This window comes from Parus major, chromosome 2, assembly GCF_001522545.3.
Source record: "Parus major isolate Abel chromosome 2, Parus_major1.1, whole genome shotgun sequence".
NCBI lineage: Eukaryota > Metazoa > Chordata > Aves > Passeriformes > Paridae > Parus > Parus major.
Genome location: NC_031769.1, coordinates 115064155 through 115083249, shown reverse-complemented (window position 1 = coordinate 115083249; position 19095 = coordinate 115064155). Strand labels below are relative to the sequence as shown.

The 19095-nt window shown below is 36.0% G+C and overlaps 1 protein-coding gene across 16 annotated transcripts in view; it reads left to right on the top strand.

Moving 5' to 3' along the window:
• ASPH (aspartate beta-hydroxylase) overlaps nt 1-19095 on the top strand; it is a 112120-nt gene that overhangs the window by 79852 nt on the left and 13173 nt on the right. For all 16 annotated transcript variants that reach the window (XM_019005602.2, XM_019005598.2, XM_019005596.2 and 13 more), the window contains 6 exons: nt 191-327; nt 5710-5808; nt 6549-6638; nt 10071-10208; nt 16614-16749; nt 17615-17706. In XM_019005602.2, the coding sequence (XP_018861147.1) occupies nt 191-327; nt 5710-5808; nt 6549-6638; nt 10071-10208; nt 16614-16749; nt 17615-17706 (692 nt within the window). The remainder of the gene's footprint in view (nt 1-190; nt 328-5709; nt 5809-6548; nt 6639-10070; nt 10209-16613; nt 16750-17614; nt 17707-19095) is intronic.

The window sequence follows — 19095 nt, the reverse complement described above, 5'->3', positions numbered from 1 at the left end:
TACACCCACAGTGACAGCCAGGCAGCTGAATGTGCTCCTGTCTGCACAAGTTTTTCCATCTTTTCCTTCTTGATTGTCAGTGAAAGTGGACCACTTGCCTCTGATTTGTGTTTCCTTAGATGTTGTGTAAATGTCTTGCTACTGTTTCTTATATCTGCTGTTGTAATTAAGTCTTGTTCAATCAAATCAGGTCGCATGAGGGGTTCCCTGGTTACTCTGCAGAAATTAGTTCAGCTTTTTCCCAGTGAGACTTCATTCAAGAATGACCTTGGTGTTGGTTACCTCTTGATAGGAGATAACAGCAATGCTAAGAAAGTATATGAAGAGGTGAGTTTCCATTCCTGCCAAGGAAAATTATTCTTAACATTATGTTCTTTTCAAAATTTGATAGATTTTAACTTTTTTTAGTTGTTAAATATATCACATGTGAGATTTTGAAGGGTTAATACAGATACATTTTTTTTTCTGGTGCAGTTATCTTTAATTTTAATTAATATTTTCTGATAGTGTCATGCTAAGTTTTTCCTCATTCTCAGAGGAATGCAAATTATTTCCATATACTCAACTCTTCTACCTTCTGGTAGTCAGGTTTGGAATATATTGATAACACATCTAAATGTGTTGTATGTAACATGTAATATGTAATGCATACTATAAAAAAAAAAAAAAAAAAGATAACCAATCTTCAAGACAAAGAAAGCAGAAGTAAATCAGTTTCTTTACAGGAACAGCATCTCTAACCATGTGATCAAGTAGATCAGTACTCACAAAGCTATTTAACCTTAGTTTTTTCATCTTTCTATAAGCAGCTTAAAATCTGTTTGTCATTCATGATGTTTGTAGTGTGGACAATTCATTGGAGTTATATTTCTGTCTTTGCTATGGTTATCTGGCTGGGGAAACTTTGCTCTCAGGAAAGGCCACTCTGCTCCTGTGATCTAGAAACCTTGTTAACATCTGGAAACTGTCTGAAAGATGTGGTGTCTGACATCACTGGTAGAGCACAAACTTGACCGGGAATGGTCTTGTTGATGTTGGCACGCTTGTGGTGCTTGTGTAGGACAGTCTTGGTGGGGTAATTGGCTGTTTATGGAGGCTGGAAAGGGATCAGCAGGATTAGTGCCACCTCCTGAGAATAAAGGCCTGATTCTCCATCCCCCACATCTGGGAGGCTGAAGAGATTCTCATCTCTGATAGCTTCTCAAAGAGAAGGAGGATGTCCAACCACCTGGTCAGAAGCAGAAGCTAAACACTAGGAATACCATTTTTTTCCCTCAGGCTCCTCTGGTAGTCTGAGATGTTGCCAGAATAATGTTTACTTTGCTACTTTGGCTACTTTTTAGATCCTTCCATAAAATGTTTCTGTCCGATGATTTTTGGCTTGCTGTCAAAATTTTTCAGAGGATTGGAAATATTGGCTTTTTTTACAGAATTTATTTAACAAACCTGGTACTCAAGCTGCAAGGAATTTAAGAAAACAAAAACATACTCCTTTTGGTCAAGATTTTCCTGTGCAATTATTCAGTGTTTTATCACAAACAACATAATTGTTAGAATTTCTCAATAATCACAGGGATTTTTATACACGGAGGAAGGTAATGAATTTGCTATATAATTACTTTGATACTGAGTTTTATATACTTCAGAAGAAATATATAGGGCTCTGATTGAGAACAGGTCTGCAACTGGTTTGCTTTTAGCATATTGTTTCCCAGTCTTCTTCCACCAGTGTAATTACTCTGTTTCACAGTTCAGTAACACTGAAATAGAACAGAGCATAGTGTTGTTCTGTCATTGCAAAAGGAAGACAAATTTACTTTTTTTAAGACTTGAATTAATTTTTTTTAAAATCATGGTGGGTTTGTCCATATTTTACATGTTACTAAGGCTGAATTCCAACACAATAATGTAATTTTTTTGTTGTAATTCCAGATAAATTTACACTAAGGATTTTAAGAAAGAATACCCAAAGAAACAGGGAGAATCTCATGTGTTACCTGCTTTGGTTCTTGGTTTTACTGAAGTCTTCTTGCATGATTTTGGGCAGATGGCTTAGGGGCTACATGGCCTGTTTTGGAGTGCTCTCTCTGCTCAACTATTGCAATGCTTATTTAGAAAGTTCTTGGTTTTGAGCTCCTACCAGAGGTGCTCAGATTCTCTGCATGGTAGAAAAAAGGGCACACTGAATAGTGGTTCTGAGGGCCTCAAGGAGATGTCTTGCTCTTCCCATGGTTTTTGAAAACACTGGGAAACTTCTGAAGTGTGACTAAGTCCTTCTCACTTGTGTAAGGACTTATCACTTTTTTGATACAAAAATGTTAAAAGAGCACAGACAAGAGCATGAACTCAGCACTGCAAAGTAGTTACCTCCAATATTTATGAGTTCTGTATTCTCTTTCCTGCTGTAGGGATATTCATACATTTTATTCAAGTGTTCTTTAATGCAGAAAGTGCAGACATCTTAGAGTTCAGTACACATCCTGAAGAGAACATACCCCTAATCAACTTAAAGTCTCAGTTTTTGTTGATTTCCCTCTAGCCTTGTTCATGGTTGTCTAAGTTCCTGTGTATTTGGTACTTGTTTCTGCTGCTAAGGAAAATTACCAAGTATTTAAATACCCTTCTCTGTGGAGGAACTTAAACTCCAAATTTCCCATTTCCAGGGAATCTCCTAGATTTATGGGCAAAATCTTAACTTCCTGCTGCAATATTTCAATTTCATTTCAGTGTTACTGATCTGTATTAAGCATGCCCTGAGCACATGCAGCCAGATGAACCCTTCACAGGTACTGTTCCCTCCATGGGATCACAGTACGTACCATTTCAGACCAGACTAACCTGAGCTTGCATCATCTCCAAGGAATTGAACAGAAGCCCAGGAAATCCTAGTGGATGAAAACTTTCTGGTTTTCCTTTACATTAAATAGCCAGTTTACTTATTTTCCAGTCAATTCTTATTTCTCTTTCCAAATTTGTTACATCTTAGCAGCTTATTTTAAAACTCTTTAATATATTCTTATAATTTCTTTTTTTAGCTACAGAAGCAATGTGTATAAACACTGAACTTCAGACCAAGAGAGTTTTTTTGCTTCCAACTGTAGTGTGGTACAGTATAACTTGCCCAAAATATACTTTTCTAGTTTGTGTTTGCCAGAATTTTTGCTGAACCACAGATGGAAAATGGTGTCCAGCTGGAGAGGATTTCGGTTATGCCTCAAATATTAAATAATTTTCTTTTGAACATTGCACTTAGGGACATGGAAACATAATGTTAAGGGTAATCCTCATAGAATTCAGAGCTATTTGTATTTTTAAAGAAAACATAACTTTAAAAGTAGTCCTGGTAGAATTAGAACTATTTTTGGTTCAAACATCCACAGATTATAAAAAAAATAGAGAATTTTGTAAGACTGGTTGCTCAGCTAATAGCACTTTTTCTGCCTGGATGCTGAGGCATGTGTGCATGGTTCAGTGAAGCATTATAAATGTGCATAAGCCAGCTCTGACTGAGCTATCTCAGGTACCAAAACCAGAATATCCACATGAACTCAGTACTCTGCCCTGGCTAATTAGCCACTGCTAGCCCCAGAGGTTAATTTCTATATTCATGATTAGTATTTAATGGGCTATGAGCAGTTTAGTAAAACTTATTTCTAAACATAATTAATATTGCATGCAGCAACAGCAACAGAGTAATACAATTTACATTAAATACTTCCAGTGTAATTTCTGCTGATTGTATCTCTTTGCTGCTCTTTAGGGGCTCTGAATGTAGATCATTCCTTAATGCAACTCGGCATAGTTTAAATGAACCGTAATACAGAAAATACTATTCTGTCTTAATTAATCAGATAGCTTTATCCTATAGTTAAAGAAACTGTAACAAAATTATGTGGCTAATAAATATTTCTGTCAGTCATTTCATTTCACCCTGCAGGTACAGATTCTTGGATCAAAATAATTATACACAGAATGCTGTAGTCAAAAGGCATAAGATGCAGAAGGTGGTAGTGTGTTCTTATACTAGGGATCAAGCTCACCCTTATTCTGGTACTTTTTTCTAGTAATGTCTCATACTATGGACTTCCAATAGATTCTCAAATTGCTTGTTCCTTAATAATAAGTCTTTTCTGTGACAAGAAGTAAAATGCTGCTATATTTAACTCATAACATTTTGTATTCTCACACCTGTGATTTTTTGTTTTGCTTGGATGTAGTTGCTAAGATATGATAAAAGAGAGACATTAGTCCAGAAAACTACTTATGATTTTGCTTGTAATTATTTTGATTGAAAAGTGATATCAGACAGTGACTGGAAAAGGCAGAGGGAAATAACTATAGTGTAAGCAGGCATTTTATTCATGGCGTAAGTTACGTAGCTACAAAAATGGATTTAGGCAAGATAAACTGCTCATCTGTCTGTTGTTTTGTACTTAGCAGGTGTCTAGACATTCAGTGGATATCAGCCTCTGTAATTCCACTGCCTGCCAGCCTCCTGTGATGATCCTCACAAACTGAGGGTCTATCCTGATAAGACTGTCCACTCTTATTTTAAGGACAGAAGAGGTGTAAAACCAGATTAACTTAACCATGTAATTGATATTGCATAGAGCTAAAAATTATATTGAATATGTACATCATAGAAATGCAGAGCTGAAAATAGATCAAGACATTCTCTAATCTAATTTTTGCCCTTGCTGAGGTGGACCAAGTGCACTTAAATTGTCTGACTGGTGTTGGGGGTGCATGTTTCAGAATGCAGGTTGGCAGCTTCACACCTCCTTCCCCTGAAACACTTCCCCATATACTGATCCTTTCCTACAGCTGTCCCTGTGCTCACAAATCCTTCTCTTCCACAGTCCCCATGAAATATCCATCTCTGGACATTTTCCCATGAGTTTCTCTTTTCTGCAAAATTAAGCAAGTTTGTAATTCAGATGTGATCTGAATCTTGTTGAGGGTACAAAATCTTTTTAGCTGAATTTAGCATGCTTGGTCTTAGTCAAAGAGTGCAGCACACAACTATAAAAGAATAATTTATCCATCAACTTCTAGTGTGAAAGTACATTGAGTCACCACTGCAGTAGACTTTTTATTACCTCCTTTCTCATGGCCAGAAAAGCGCACACTGTTCCAGAGAGCGCTCCCGTTCACCACTGTGCTGAGACTGCCCTTGGGTGTTCCAGGTTTGCACTTCCCCATCTCATGATGCTGGCATTACATTTCAGCTTCTTTGTAAATTGCAGTCATTATGCTTCACGTATTTTCTCTTGCAAAAGTTAGTTTGCCACCATTGGAAATCTAATTTAAAACTATTTCAGGTATGTTTCTGCTGCAGATTTTTTTCAAGAGTAGCTGCTTACCTTCTGATTAGTCAAACCTGGAATAAGTAACTCAAATGTTAATAGTGGGTTAAATTCTATATTGTAGCAAGCTATACCTCAAGAGAGAAATGTAGAAAAGGACAGACAAGTGAAAAATAAAGAAAATTCTGTTGGAATAATTTTACTTCTGAGACTTCAAAGTTTGGCTCGTCTGGAGAAAGCACAAAAGTGAATGAGGAAAAGGAAGCACAGATAAGCCAAGGGTTTACCTGAGAATCAGTAAAGGAAGAAATTACCATTACATTAATAAATAGTCCTATGTATGCAAGTTTGTTAATTTGCATAGATTCATACAGGTATATTTAATTAATTTTCTCTCAAACAGGTTCTAAGTCTGGCTCCAAATGATGGTTTTGCCAAAGTACATTATGGCTTCATCCTGAAGGCAGAAAACAAGATAGCAGAGAGCATACCTTATCTACAGGTACTTTTTCACACACAGTAAATGTTTCACCAACAAAATGTAGAATTGGAATGTATAAAATGTGTCCGACTAGAAGTGTACTAATTACAAATTACTGCTTAAGCTATTTGTTGGAGTTATACTGGTGTATTACTGCTTATGAACTGGAACAAGCTTGTGCATTAAAAATGGTCAATTCTTAAACATCAATTTTATGTTATTTGTTTTATTAATATTTGTTTTATTAAATAAGTTAATAAATAATATATAATTTAAAAAATTAATGAAATTGGGGCTAACTCAAAGTACAGAGCTCTGAGCCTCAAATTCTTTTGAGGTTGGTAGAATGCTGCAAACCTAAAGTTCTTGAAAGATCCATAGAAGCCTTACATATACTGCTGAGGGTTTGGGAAGAAATACTACAAAATAAAACCTTAATCCAGCTTTATAAAATGCTTATGTATATGTTTATAGATCCAGAGGCAAGTATCCATCTCTGAATATGCCTCTGTCTTGGAAGGACTGAGGGGAGAGGCTGTGGGATTTGGAAAACTGGTAACATTCTTCAATGACTTTCTACTGACATTTTGTATTCATCCAGTTTAAGTTCCAGGTTACCATGGTGGTTGCATTTTCTATCTAATTTCATAGCCTGTCTCTTGCATAGGATTGACTGACTATTTACAGCAATCAAATGAACTCTTTTAGAAGTCCTATTGAAATTTTCTTATACCTTTAATTTTTATTTTTTTATTTATTAGGAAGGACTGGAGTCTGGTGACCCTGGCACAGATGATGGACGTTTTTATTTTCATCTGGGTGACGCGTTACAGAGAATGGGAGACAAAGAGGTACATGTTTAACATCTCCTTACTTTAAAATCTAAATCTCTGAGTGGCTGGGCTGCAGAATCCAAAAGAGCATTTAATGATGGGCTTAATAATGTTGAAAACAAGAGAAGTCTGAACAATCCAGCCTGTGTGTGTAGAAGTCAAGATGAACAACAGCAAAAAATCTGTCATAGGCATTGCAATACAATCTCAGCATTCCTTGTTTTAGATTTAACTTAAAACATTTAAGCTGGCATAGGGCAGTTTGAAACAATGGACTAAAAATTTACAATAATTTTAAATGCTTCTAGAATCTGTTTTCTGCTTATTACAACTCAGATTTTAATGAGAGTTAAAAGAATTATGTGTGTATTACCGTATAGAAATTCTTGTATGACAGTGTTTTGTAAATGTTCCTTTCTTTCCAAGGAAAAAGCACCAATGAGTGTGTGATAAAAGAGGATCATGAGAGAACTGAATATGTGGGCTGAGTTATGAAATTTTTTCAATATCTAAGTTAGCAAATGAATCAGGAAAACAGAAATTTGTACTATGTATCTGTTGAGTGGCCAACAAAGACAAGCATATTACACTGGAAGCCATAAGAGTTTATCTTTTGTTTATTTGAAATCAAATTATACTTACAAACAAAATTAAAAAGTATGAATTACCACTGTGGTCATGGTAGGGGAGCAAAGGACCTTTTTTGAAGACTTTGATTAGTCATGAACTTTAATATGGGCATGAATTAAAAAACAACAGGAAAAACAAAAACAACATTCCAATTCCTAGGTGGGAAATATGAAAAGAATAAGCATTAAAAATAAGAGTAGAAATAGCCATAAAAGTCACTGCTTTTTAATTACTTACCTAGTAATGTGTGCAATATTAATACCTAAAAAACTGTAAAAAATGCTGATGTCTTTAGTACTGTGGCCCAATCAGTAGGCTGTTCTCCAGTATGGGGAACCAAATGGGCTGTGATGAAGACTCTGTATGTGATCTTTCTCAAGCCTAGTTCATCAGGTTAGCTTTTTTTTAATAATTCATGAAACTTTTATTACAAAACTTTAACTTACAGTAGATCTAGAACAGTGAAATTTAATATCTGAATTTTAAGTTAGATTGCCTTCCCTGCAATACTATTCCAATGAGATTTTTTTAAAAATTGTTCATTTTCAAGTGAGAATTAGTTTACTTCATTTTACTTAGAAACACATGCACACACAGACACACAGAGTCTGCTTTCACACTCTAACTCTGTCTTCTCCCAAATCCCTGTATGTTTCCATGGGACACTCTGGGTTGAGTTTCTGAGCCTAGAACATCCCATTGCCATGTTTGACTAAAGACACCACACAGGTGTAATTAATGTACATCATCTCTAACCCCAAGATAATTATGTGTTAATGTTTTGGAGTTAATGGCCAAATCTGCTGTAGAAAAAGTTTAATTAATGACAAATTAACTTCTTGGGGATAGAGGAGACTTCTAAATTTATCAGTGGAAAGTCCATTGTTCAGCTAAATTTTTCTCACTGACCTTGCTGGACTAGCTGAATTTCAAGATTTAATCAAGGAAACAGATCAATATTTAAGTTACATGTGAAATTGCTATCACTGAAGGTTTGTTGAAGGGAGATATTAATCTATTAGAGCTAAATTAGGAGTTATGAATGTGGCCTTGGGAAGTGTTAGGGAAAAACAGTATTGAGTATGCCCTTTCCAGCTATAATTTGATAAAATGCCATATTGGCTTAAGAAAAGGGAAATTAAAACTGTGGAAGTTATTACAAAACAAAGCACTCTTCACACAGAATGTATAAACTGAGTGCATCTCATACAATTTCTATCTTGGAAAAGAGCTACACTGTTGGAGCTGTCCATGTTCCACTGCCAAGAGCTGCATGAGAAAAGGAATGTTTCTCACAGATTCTTGGGAATGGAAAGGGTGAGTGAGGCAGCCTAACCCTACTCCATCCTAGTAAAGGCAACTTCCATAGCTCAATTCTTCTAATAAATAAAGATTACCTGTATTATACATTGTAATTATAGCTGATATATCTTAAAGAGCAGCAACATTCATTCTCATCACTCAGGGGCTGAAACAAGTAGTTCATTCCCCTTATCATTTGGCCTAACTCCAGACATTGCAAATGAATGCAGGCAGTCAGCATGAACAATCTATTGTTATCTCACTGGTATTACAACTTTGGGGAACAAATGTTATAAATCCTGATGATTCCATTTCAGTTAACCAAGATAACATCAAAATTTAAAGATATACTGTGTATTGCACAAGGTAATACACAGTATTTTTTTGACCCATGCACAATTTTACTGAGCTTCTCTAAGGAGAAAAAGATGACAGTTTATATATATGTATATGCTGTTATTCTGTTCATCCACACTACTTCTGTGTCCTTCAAATAAATGCTGTAAGGCAACAATGTATTGCAGACTTTCCTCCATACTTTGGGAGAGTTATAAAGATCAGAGTACCACATTTTTTAAAAACTTGAAGAAAATTTACAGACTGTCAACAAGGACTTTGGCCAGTTTCTGTTCAAGCAGGGATTGCTGCCTGTGTCAGTCCCCCTGCCCTGGAATTATTATTCTCATATTTCCCTACTTAGGTGTCCTGGGGTTTTTTTTAGTTTGTGGTGCTTTGGGGGAGGTTGTTTGTTTATTTGGGGATTTTTTTAAATTGTTTTTTTCAGAAATATTGCAGCTGGAGCAGCAATGCTGGGCAGGAAGGAGGAAGCTCAGTAAAACCTTCTCTATATATGGCTCATGACAGTACTACAAACCCTGGATCTTTTCTTTCCAAGCATCTTATTTTCTTTCTTTGCTTTTTTTTTTTTTTTTTGCTGCTATGTGAGGGTAAAACAAGATATGTAAAGGAAGAGCAAAGACAAGCAAAGGTCCAGTACTAACTTCAGTTAACTTCTGTTGTGTGATCAATTTTGGTGTAGCAAAAAATATTTGAAGAAACTCAAGTGCATTTAAGTATTAAAGAGTTAATGTTTTGTATCTGCAAAGTCATTGTTGTTTTAATCATCACAGCATTTCCACTGGCAGCAGAAAACAATCATCCTAATTTGTAGGTAGAGGAAACAGAGAAAATGAAATTGACTAAAATGAGAAACAATTGGATATTCCAAGGACAGGGCATGAATTACTGGCCCATATTTGATGTGAATGGTTCTGAGATTATCCTGTTTTGTTAATGTTGGACTGGACTCTCTTGGTCAACTGATCTATTTTGTTATTTGGGTTTTTTGTTTGTATGTCGTTTTTTTTTTTTCCTTAAAAGTACTCACTAGTACATTTTATTAAAAGAATAACCCCAGCATCCAAAGAGACAGCCTGCTACCTTTCCAGAAAGTGGTACTTTTTTCATTTAGGAGCTTGGCTGATCTGAATTTGGTTGTTAACAACTACAATGTTTTAGGCATACAAGTGGTATGAACTTGGATACCAAAGAGGTCACTTTGCATCAGTTTGGCAGCGCTCCCTCTACAATGTCAAGGGACTGAAAGCTCAGCCTTGGTGGACAGCAAGGGAAACTGGATATACAGAACTGGTGAAGGTAAGGCTTCATTATACTTTTATTTTTATTAAAATTGCAGCTATAATTTCAGTTATTAAGCAGAGAAAATGCTAATCAATAAGGTCAGAACTACTGACTGAATTCCCAACATTGCTGTCAGACTGAACACAAAACTTAAGTAAGATACCATAAAATAAGCTTAGACATTTTCAAATTTGAGAATGGGGACAGGATGGCTTAAATTATTAACAAATACAAAATTTGCATGGTAGACAAATGCAACATCTCAAGCGGAAAATGACGGCACAATTTTGTAATGTCTGCAACACCCATGGTGAATTTTTCATTAGTCAGGAAAGGCAGTGCTTTTGAGCCATTGTGTAATATTTAGTGACTTTGGAAGCTTTTAATTGTATGAGAGAAACAAGTGTGGATTCCCAGTGACAGTTTTAAGAAATGATAATAATGCAGAATTTAAATTCTTTAGATGGTTTTTTGTTTATTTAATGCAAGGCAAGCAGTGTGGTTATTGTTCATAACATTAGCTTTTATTCGCAAAATTGCATTGTTTTTATTAATTTACTATAATCCTAATAATAATTCCTAAAAAATTTTAAAAAATTAGGAAGACCTTTTTTTCCTGTGTGCATCAATTATGGGTTTGTGGTTTAAAGCAAACATTAGGGATAAATAATTTAAACCCAAAAAAGTATATTTCTAAAGAACAAATTCCTTCAGAGTGGTTGTTTCTTTATACTTAGTTACATAGCATATTTTAAAAAGAAATTGAAGGGTGGTTAGAAAAAAACCCATAAAAGTAGTTTTAAAAGGAATATTGCTCTTTGCTATGGTTTTGTTGGCAACAAAAATAAGGCTAGAAATTTAGATTGAAGTGTGATTCTCCAGTGTAATTTCAACCACACCAAGAAGCAGAGAGCTTTATGGACTAGCACATGAAATATGCTCATTTTGAACTAATTCTTGAGGTATGTGCAGGAATGGATGCCTCTTGCCATAAAAGATATGGAGAAACTGGGAACTTTTTACTATGTTTCTCTCAAACAGAAAGGAAATATACATACTATTTGATTGTTTTAGAGCTACATGCAGTGTTGTTTTACAGTTCCTTACGTGTAAACCTTTCACATTCCTATGTCATAGAAGGTAATGATCCATTCACCCTTGGCATGAGTAAGCTTTGAAGGGTGAAATAATTCAGTTGTTGTTACAAAATGGCCTGAGCTTCAAGCTTGAAAGGTTTTTTTTTGATTGATCAGGCTGTATATGGAGGCCTTGGTTTGGATCAGCACTTTGAGCGGCTCCCAGAAGAGCTGCTCAGAAAACCAGCAAGAACCTGGTGACCCCTGACCCCACAGTACATTTTGTGGGGTCACCCCACAAAACACAGGGTATTATTGAATTCCCTCTCTGGAATTCAATAATACCTTTCCATTCCAATCATTTGGTGATATATATTTTAGCTGTTTTATTAGCAATATGTCAGTGAATCTAGATTAAATTGTGACTGGTAATTTACTTGCACAGGTATCATAATTGGGAGTGGTAAGATTTACATTCTTTAAGATAACACTCACAATTTAAAGTATAAAGCCAAAATGTAGTTATATGAATCAGGACAAATATTTGTACTTTTTTTTTTGTAATTAAAGAAATTACTTGAAGTTTTGAAAGAAAGCAGGTTTGACATTAATTGCTTACAATGTTGTAAGCAATGTAGCAGTATTCTTCAGGAAATAGCAAAGAAATCATTGATGACATTAGTTTTCTAATTTCTGAAGTACTCAACTTCTGTACCTGGTTTAGTTAAAAAAAAAAAAATCCCTTTCTCACAGAGCAAAACCAATCAACAGTTATTTCCTACTGCTTCATTTCATTACATTCCTCCTACATCTGTGTGGGAAATGTGGGAAATGCTTCAAATCACAGTGGTAGAATTCAATGTGGATATATACTGTGTACAGCACTGGAGGCCCTGACCCTCTCTCTGAGTTTCACTGCTTGTTAAATGGGAATGAACTATTTTCAGTAACTTGGTATCTTAATACTAACTGAGCATTTATTTGGGGCTGGGACAGTAGTAAAGCTGAACTCTCTTTGGTTCATTCCATTAACCTGCCCAGCTTTGATCAGTGGCATCTTATAGCACAGACCTGGCTTGATTTTCTTATAAAGGATCATCCAGTTTCTTGGGTCTAGAGATGGAGATGTGAGTTCTGACATTGCCTTGTTTTTCCATAGAAAGCCTAAAGAGAAAATTGTCTTTTTTTCAGTATTCTCAGTTTAATAACTTCCTTCTGAGGGGCATTCAGCTTAACCAGCTCTAATCATACAGATGTGAGACATACTGTCTATGCTAGTTTTTGTTTGCAAGTGAAAAAAAGGGGTATTTCCACAGGATGATTCATTTTTACTATGCTAAATACCTAAGTATGGCATGTCTCCTTTTCTGTCCTACTATATTACTTAAAAAATGGGTCCTGATGCTTAACTTCCTGATGGGTAAGGCTAATAAAAGACAATCTCATACTTTTTCCATTTTAATATTACCTGTTTACCTGAATGTCTTAAGGAAGAGGTTTTTGGTTTGGGCTTTATTTTTTTGCTGGGGGGAGGTGGGGAAGACTGAGAATATCTCACTAACACTTACCAGGACATAGTCGATCTTAATTAGTGGAACTGTGCTGAAGGGAAGTGAATTTTTTAATATCTCTGCAGCTCACTGAGGCTTAATGTTTTTCCTTGAAAGAACAGAGAGAGGCACCTGATTTCTCAGGGAGAAGAAAATATAAACCTTTATATTAGGAAGGGTGTGGTGAGTGATTTATGTAGAGGTGTTCTTCTAGTGTTTCTGATTTACAGTATTTTAGGCCTTTGGATCTAGGAATTCAAGAAACCATCCTCCTCTTTTGATCTCAGCTGAAAGGAAACCTTACCTTCATCTTTGAAAACCTGTCCTTTTCCCTTGGGACAATTAACTTTCCTCAGCCAGTCATACTGAGTCATTGCATCTTTCTCAAGTACCTTTATAGCACTATTCTCTTCTGGTACTCATTTAAAAAATAATAAAAGAGATACAATGGTGTTGGATCTTAGAGACTTTTCAGTGGTCTGAAATTAATATGTAGGCAATGACTTAAGCAACTTTGTCCTTTCTGCATGTTGTGTCCTTTTACTTTTGGAAAGGACCCAGATGATGCTTTGCCAATTGTTTACTGCAGTGAACAGCTGATTGATTAAAGTAGATCTTGTATTGTTGCTTTTCTCTGATGGCTTAGATTTTATTAATTAGAGTTTAAAGTGCAGCAAGAAAAGTGCAGAAAGACAATGAAAGCATTGGCAACAGCACATATCTTTATAATTTTCCATAGGTTGACAGCTGGGCCTTAATGGTTTAGGATAATAGCTAAACATTCATAGTCAAGGGAGAAATTAAATTGAAAAGTGTATTTAAAGTGTAGCTGCATACTTTAAGGGGAGACTTGTGTTGAAAAGAGCAAAGATGATGCATACAAGTGCTGATATTTAAGCTCTGTGAGTGATTGAATGGGTGCAAGGAGTCTGTTTTGGAAGGTTTAAAACACTGCCCCTTGGTTGGAAGTTATCAGCATTACCCAGTGAAGTGTGGTAACTGATTACAAATGCTTTCCTATTCTGTTTCAATAACAAAGTGGAGTACATTAAACTCTTCACCACAATTTTATTTTATAGTTCAGTGGATTAAAATGGATGTGTAGTCAGTAGTTGTGCTTCATGTGAAGGGTAGCAACCTCTTAATCTCTTCCTGTGTCTTTTATAACCACACATTGAAAGGGTTTGACAGCACAGAGTAAGGATGCTTGCAATATAATAGTCTCACATAAAAACCTCCAATATTAAAAAATCCCTATTAAATCCCTATTAAAAAATCTACATTATTGCCAGATGTACAGCAACTGTAAACTTCAATTGCTATTAGCAACTGTATTTAAAAAGCCATATGGAGGTTTATGGGAATCAGCTGCTAGCAAACAAGTACATATGCTCCCAGTGCTGGTTGCCTCCTGATTTTTCACTTCTAATCAGGATACTGCACCAAATATAATATGATTTTTTTTCTCTAACCTGGAGCTTGATTCCTTACGTATTATGGAGCCATAAGTATATTCACCTTTTTTCCTGCAGATACCAACTCTTAGATCAGGAGCTGTAAGTCCAAGTCCTGGACTTACTCATTATGCTTTAATGTTGGGGGTTTTTTGTGTCCTTACTGTTCAAGGTATCCCTGAGAGACTGTAGTATCAGGGAGACCAAGGCTGGGTGGTGTTTGAATTCCCCACTTTATTTCTCCCTAGGAGCTGTCTGCTGGTCATTATAAAGCATAATCAGTGTGTTTTGTAGATGGGGGGGTCTATGTTTTCAGAAACCCTATTGATTTCTGAGCAATTTATGTCTAAAACACTGAGGACTTAGTTCAAAATCAATGAGATGTATTCAAATAAATTTGTATCTAACATGTTGGAGAGGGAGACTTTAAACACAAGGACAAACACTCACCTTTATAGGTTATCCTTCATCCTGTGGCACTTGAGGGAGAGTAGAGGTGACAGAGCAGCTGTTGTCTGCAATGCCTTGGACCACCAGAGCTCTTCATGTGCCCTCTTGTCTGCCTGGACGAATGCTCCCTCTTACCTTTCTTCAGCTGAGGGAGTAGGAGGAGTTTGAGGAAGCAGAGAAGAACTTGCAATATCTTTTAAAGTTTTCCAGTTTTGTTGCTCTATATCAATTTAAATTGAGGGTAGTGTAGGTTATTCTTTTCTTTCTCTTCTCCAGCCAGTTCAAAACTAGGTACTAAGCTGGCATTTCCTTTTGTAGATAGGGTAGTGCTGAACAAGTAGCAGCACTGTTCTTATATACATCTCTGACTAGGTGGAAATTTTTAATCTTTTTTTGTTCCATACATTTTGTAAAAGTCTTTCCAAAGTTTTCCAAAGATTTTTAAAAAAAAAAAAAAGCCCAAAACAACTCTCTGCATTTTTATTTAATGCTAACTGTTAAATGAGTGTTATAGAAACCATCAGTGAGGGAGAGTAATGTGAATGCACCAGGAAAAATAAGTGTTCTTCCCCATTTTTTAATAGGTGAGAGAAAAAAAAATTTGTTATGATAGAGATTACTATAATAACAGAAGTGAAATCCATGTTTTCATACATTTTAGCCTAGCTAAAATTGTTCTAGTGGGAGAATGTAGCTGTATTATAGACAACATGTTCAAGCCAAAGTTTGCTTTGTTGAGCCTTTTATGATCTAGCAATATAAACCTATTTTGTCAGATCAAGTTTTCCTTTAGGTAAAAAAAGCTCAAGTAGAAAATGCAACTGTTTAATTTACATGAGAATGGCTAATAAGCATATGAAGTTTTAAGATTAAAAAGGGGTACTTATATCACCTAGTCTGCTCTGTGTTTTACAGACTTTTGAGTTTCACTCATCATATAAGGAGGTAGTGTGGGAACATACCATAGCTTATTTCAGTGTGAAATGGATTGAAAATGTCTTAGAGAAATGCATTGTTCAAGAGCACAAAGGAAAAATGAAAACTATTCACCCAAAATAAGGTTTAGTGAGAAAAGTAAGCTGCTGGGAAATTGAAGTTGCTTTTATCCAGATCCATTGTCATACTGTGGGGTTTCCATTTGTATTGCTATAACATTAAAATGACTTATTATTGGTAGAATAAAAGGTTTTCCAAGCTATCTGATTTCTCCAAATATAATGTCCTAAGGCAGCAGAGAACAGAAATTTTAATTCTGCTGTTTTGTGGGTTTGTGTGCATGAAGTGTAAGGCAGCTCACACGTTCTTAATGGTTGTGTCCATAAATGATCTCCTGGCATTTCAAGCTGTATATGATTTTTTCAATAGCATCAACACATGCAAGTGAATCTTGGCAAGCCTTTTTGAAGGTTTAAATCATAAACTTCAGCTGAAGTGGTATGTTTAAATTTGGCCTCTTGGTCTGTAATATTCTGCCAGCACCTGGAGTTCCAAGTTATGTGAGTAGTTTTCCAGCTGTAGGAATGATTCCTGGTCACATGCACAGCATTTAGGAAGATCAATACATTTATCTTGCAATACCAAATGATCACTTAAAGAGCCCTTAAGCTCATCAAAAAGCAAGTCTAAGTGAGGCCTCATCTGCAAAGAGGATGGTTATTGTGGAAATCTTACTGAATGTAACTGAATCTGAAGAATGGTGTGAAAATTATTTTTCCTACCTCAACATGTAAGAAGGGAATAAAATTTAAAGCAACTTGATAATAACGGTGAACACTTTCTTTTATTACTTTCAAATAAAAAATTAAAGTTAATAATGACAGGAAAAAATACAAATGGTACTAAAGCCAAACACAGTAATTTCTCAGTGCAGTAACATGGCTCTCACAACAGTCCTTAGAGAAAAACTGGAAGCTCATTCGGGATGAAGGTCTTGCTGTGATGGATAAAAAAAGAAGCCTCTTCCTGCCTGAAGATGAGAACCTACGGGAAAAAGGAGACTGGAGCCAGTTTACCTTATGGCAACAAGGTAAAACATTCTGTATTTCTTCTCTTGCCTCAATTTCATGACCTCAGATTAACATAGTGTAATTATGAGCAGCAACACAGCTTTTCCCAGAACTGTTTTGTAATCAGTGTGTACAGAGGAAGAGAACTGATAAAACAGTGTTCAGGACCCCTGTGACAATGAACAGGAGTTCTTTATTCTAAACCACGTTGTCCCCAAACACTTTTAAGGGTCCCTTGAGTATGGTAACTGTTTGATGAGTGTACCCCTCTTCTGGCAAGGCTGCCAACTCTTTACCTGGTAATGCATAATATGGATCAGCCTGAGGGAAGATGGGGACCTGGGAGAAGGCACATGCTCAGTTCTGTGTTGCCAGCTAGGGGAGATCTGTCATTCAGAAATGATACAAGCAGAATATGACTTTAATAAACCTGCTGTCCTGCCCTTGAGTTGTGCACTGGGAGGCCTAACTCTTGGAATGATCTTAAATTCTTATAAAATTCCACAGATGAAAGAGTACTGTGAAACAAAATATTAAAAGCAATTTATATCAAAATGTAATCTGGTGTTGAAATGTTATGATACTGGGGACATTTTAATATTTTTCTTCCTATACATCCACATTAGTGATTATATGCTTAAAATAACACTTTTCAAATGGTAGAAAGCCTGGTGTTCACAAATAATGTAAAAGTAAAATGTGTGGGCTTCTAGGATATTATGACATGAAAGTACCTAGGTTGCACAGTCTGTAAAATGGAAATAGTAATATTTGTCTGTCTCTTCAGTGTCAGATCTTTGGCAGCTTTGTTGCACTTCTGCAAAGTAGAAAATGGAAATGTTCATTCATTGCTCTTACCAATGTTCTATCCATGATTCTCATTAGGAAGAAAAAATGAGAATGCTTGTAAAAGTGTTCCGAAAACTTGTGCTTTATTGGAAAGATTTCCAGAAGCTACTGGCTGCAGAAGAGGACAGGTACCTGGCAAACTTCTTTATTTTTGCAAATTCAGATGTTGGGAGCAGGTGATTTTGAGGAATAGAGGAACATATATAGAGGAATGCACTATTTTGGTATATTTAATGATGCCTCAAGCACACGGTAAACTTAACAATAAAAATATGCCGTATTTTAATTGTCTGCAAATACCAGGTGAAATATGTTAGCTGAAGCCTTTCTATGGACTCCTTTGTTGAGCCATTTTACCTTGCGTTTCCTGGGAGCTTGTGGTAGTTGAGTAGGTATTTTCCATGGGTCAACCAATGACTGGCTAAACCTCAGCCTGAAGTGACCTGATCTGACTCGTAGCCTAACTCTGCTTTGAGCAGGAGGTTGGATTAGGTCCTTTCTAACCTGAGCTTTTCTTTATTTTTTGATCTGAACCTAACTTTATATGACTAATTTAGTGAGCCAGATTCTCCCTGTGATAAACTTCACCTGTCTATCCCCAGCCTGGCTGCATTAGAGGGAGAATCACCTTGTGGAATCCAAACAGTGCTGCCACATGCTTCTTTCCTGAAGATAAAGGAAATAAATTTTGCATTCATGAGTGTGGGTGCCAACAAAATTTGTTTCAAGTGCCTACAATGACTATTCAGCTATCAGTTGACCTCATTTAGACCTCTATGGGTCAGTATACATGCAGTGATTCTGTAGGACATAAGTTTTCATTTTTTTTTCAAGTTATTCTATTTTGTCTATAATGACTACGTGAGAATGTCCTTCACATGGCGAAACTAAAGATGTAAAATTTGAAAAGCACAGTGCTAGTGTAGCCCTAATTTAGACATTTGAGTGTATGTGTTCATCTTTTTGACCAGTCCTTTGCTTTTGATGTGCAGAGCTACACTGGGTGACCACTGCTGTGGGAATGAACAAGGCTGTTGTTTCATTGATCGGTTGTAAAGGCTGGTTATAGTGAATATAACTGATGAGTGAATATAGTGAATATAACTCAATGTGGCTACAAGAAAACTGCTCTCAGTTGCATCCAGAGCCAAAATGGATCTGTCCCTGAGAGCAGATTCTCTTTGAGAGCTACTGTTTTGTTCGTCATATCTTGGTGTTATCACCACAATATGGTTTGCAGAAATGTTGTATATTTACAGCTGTAGCTGTAGTCACTTGTTTTGAAGATATAAATGTAAAATAATCTGAAAAGTCATTCTCTAGAAGTCTGAAGTTTTACATCCACTGTTATGAGATGCCTAGGGCAATTTTAGTTTATGTTACTCGGATGTTACTGCTAAAATAAAGTACCAGCTGATCCCTATTCACATTCATTAGTACTGCTAAGCAATGGGAACAAACAAAATCAGGAAATAAGGAATTCTGCGGTGGATATACTATTTGGATGCTTTTGTCAC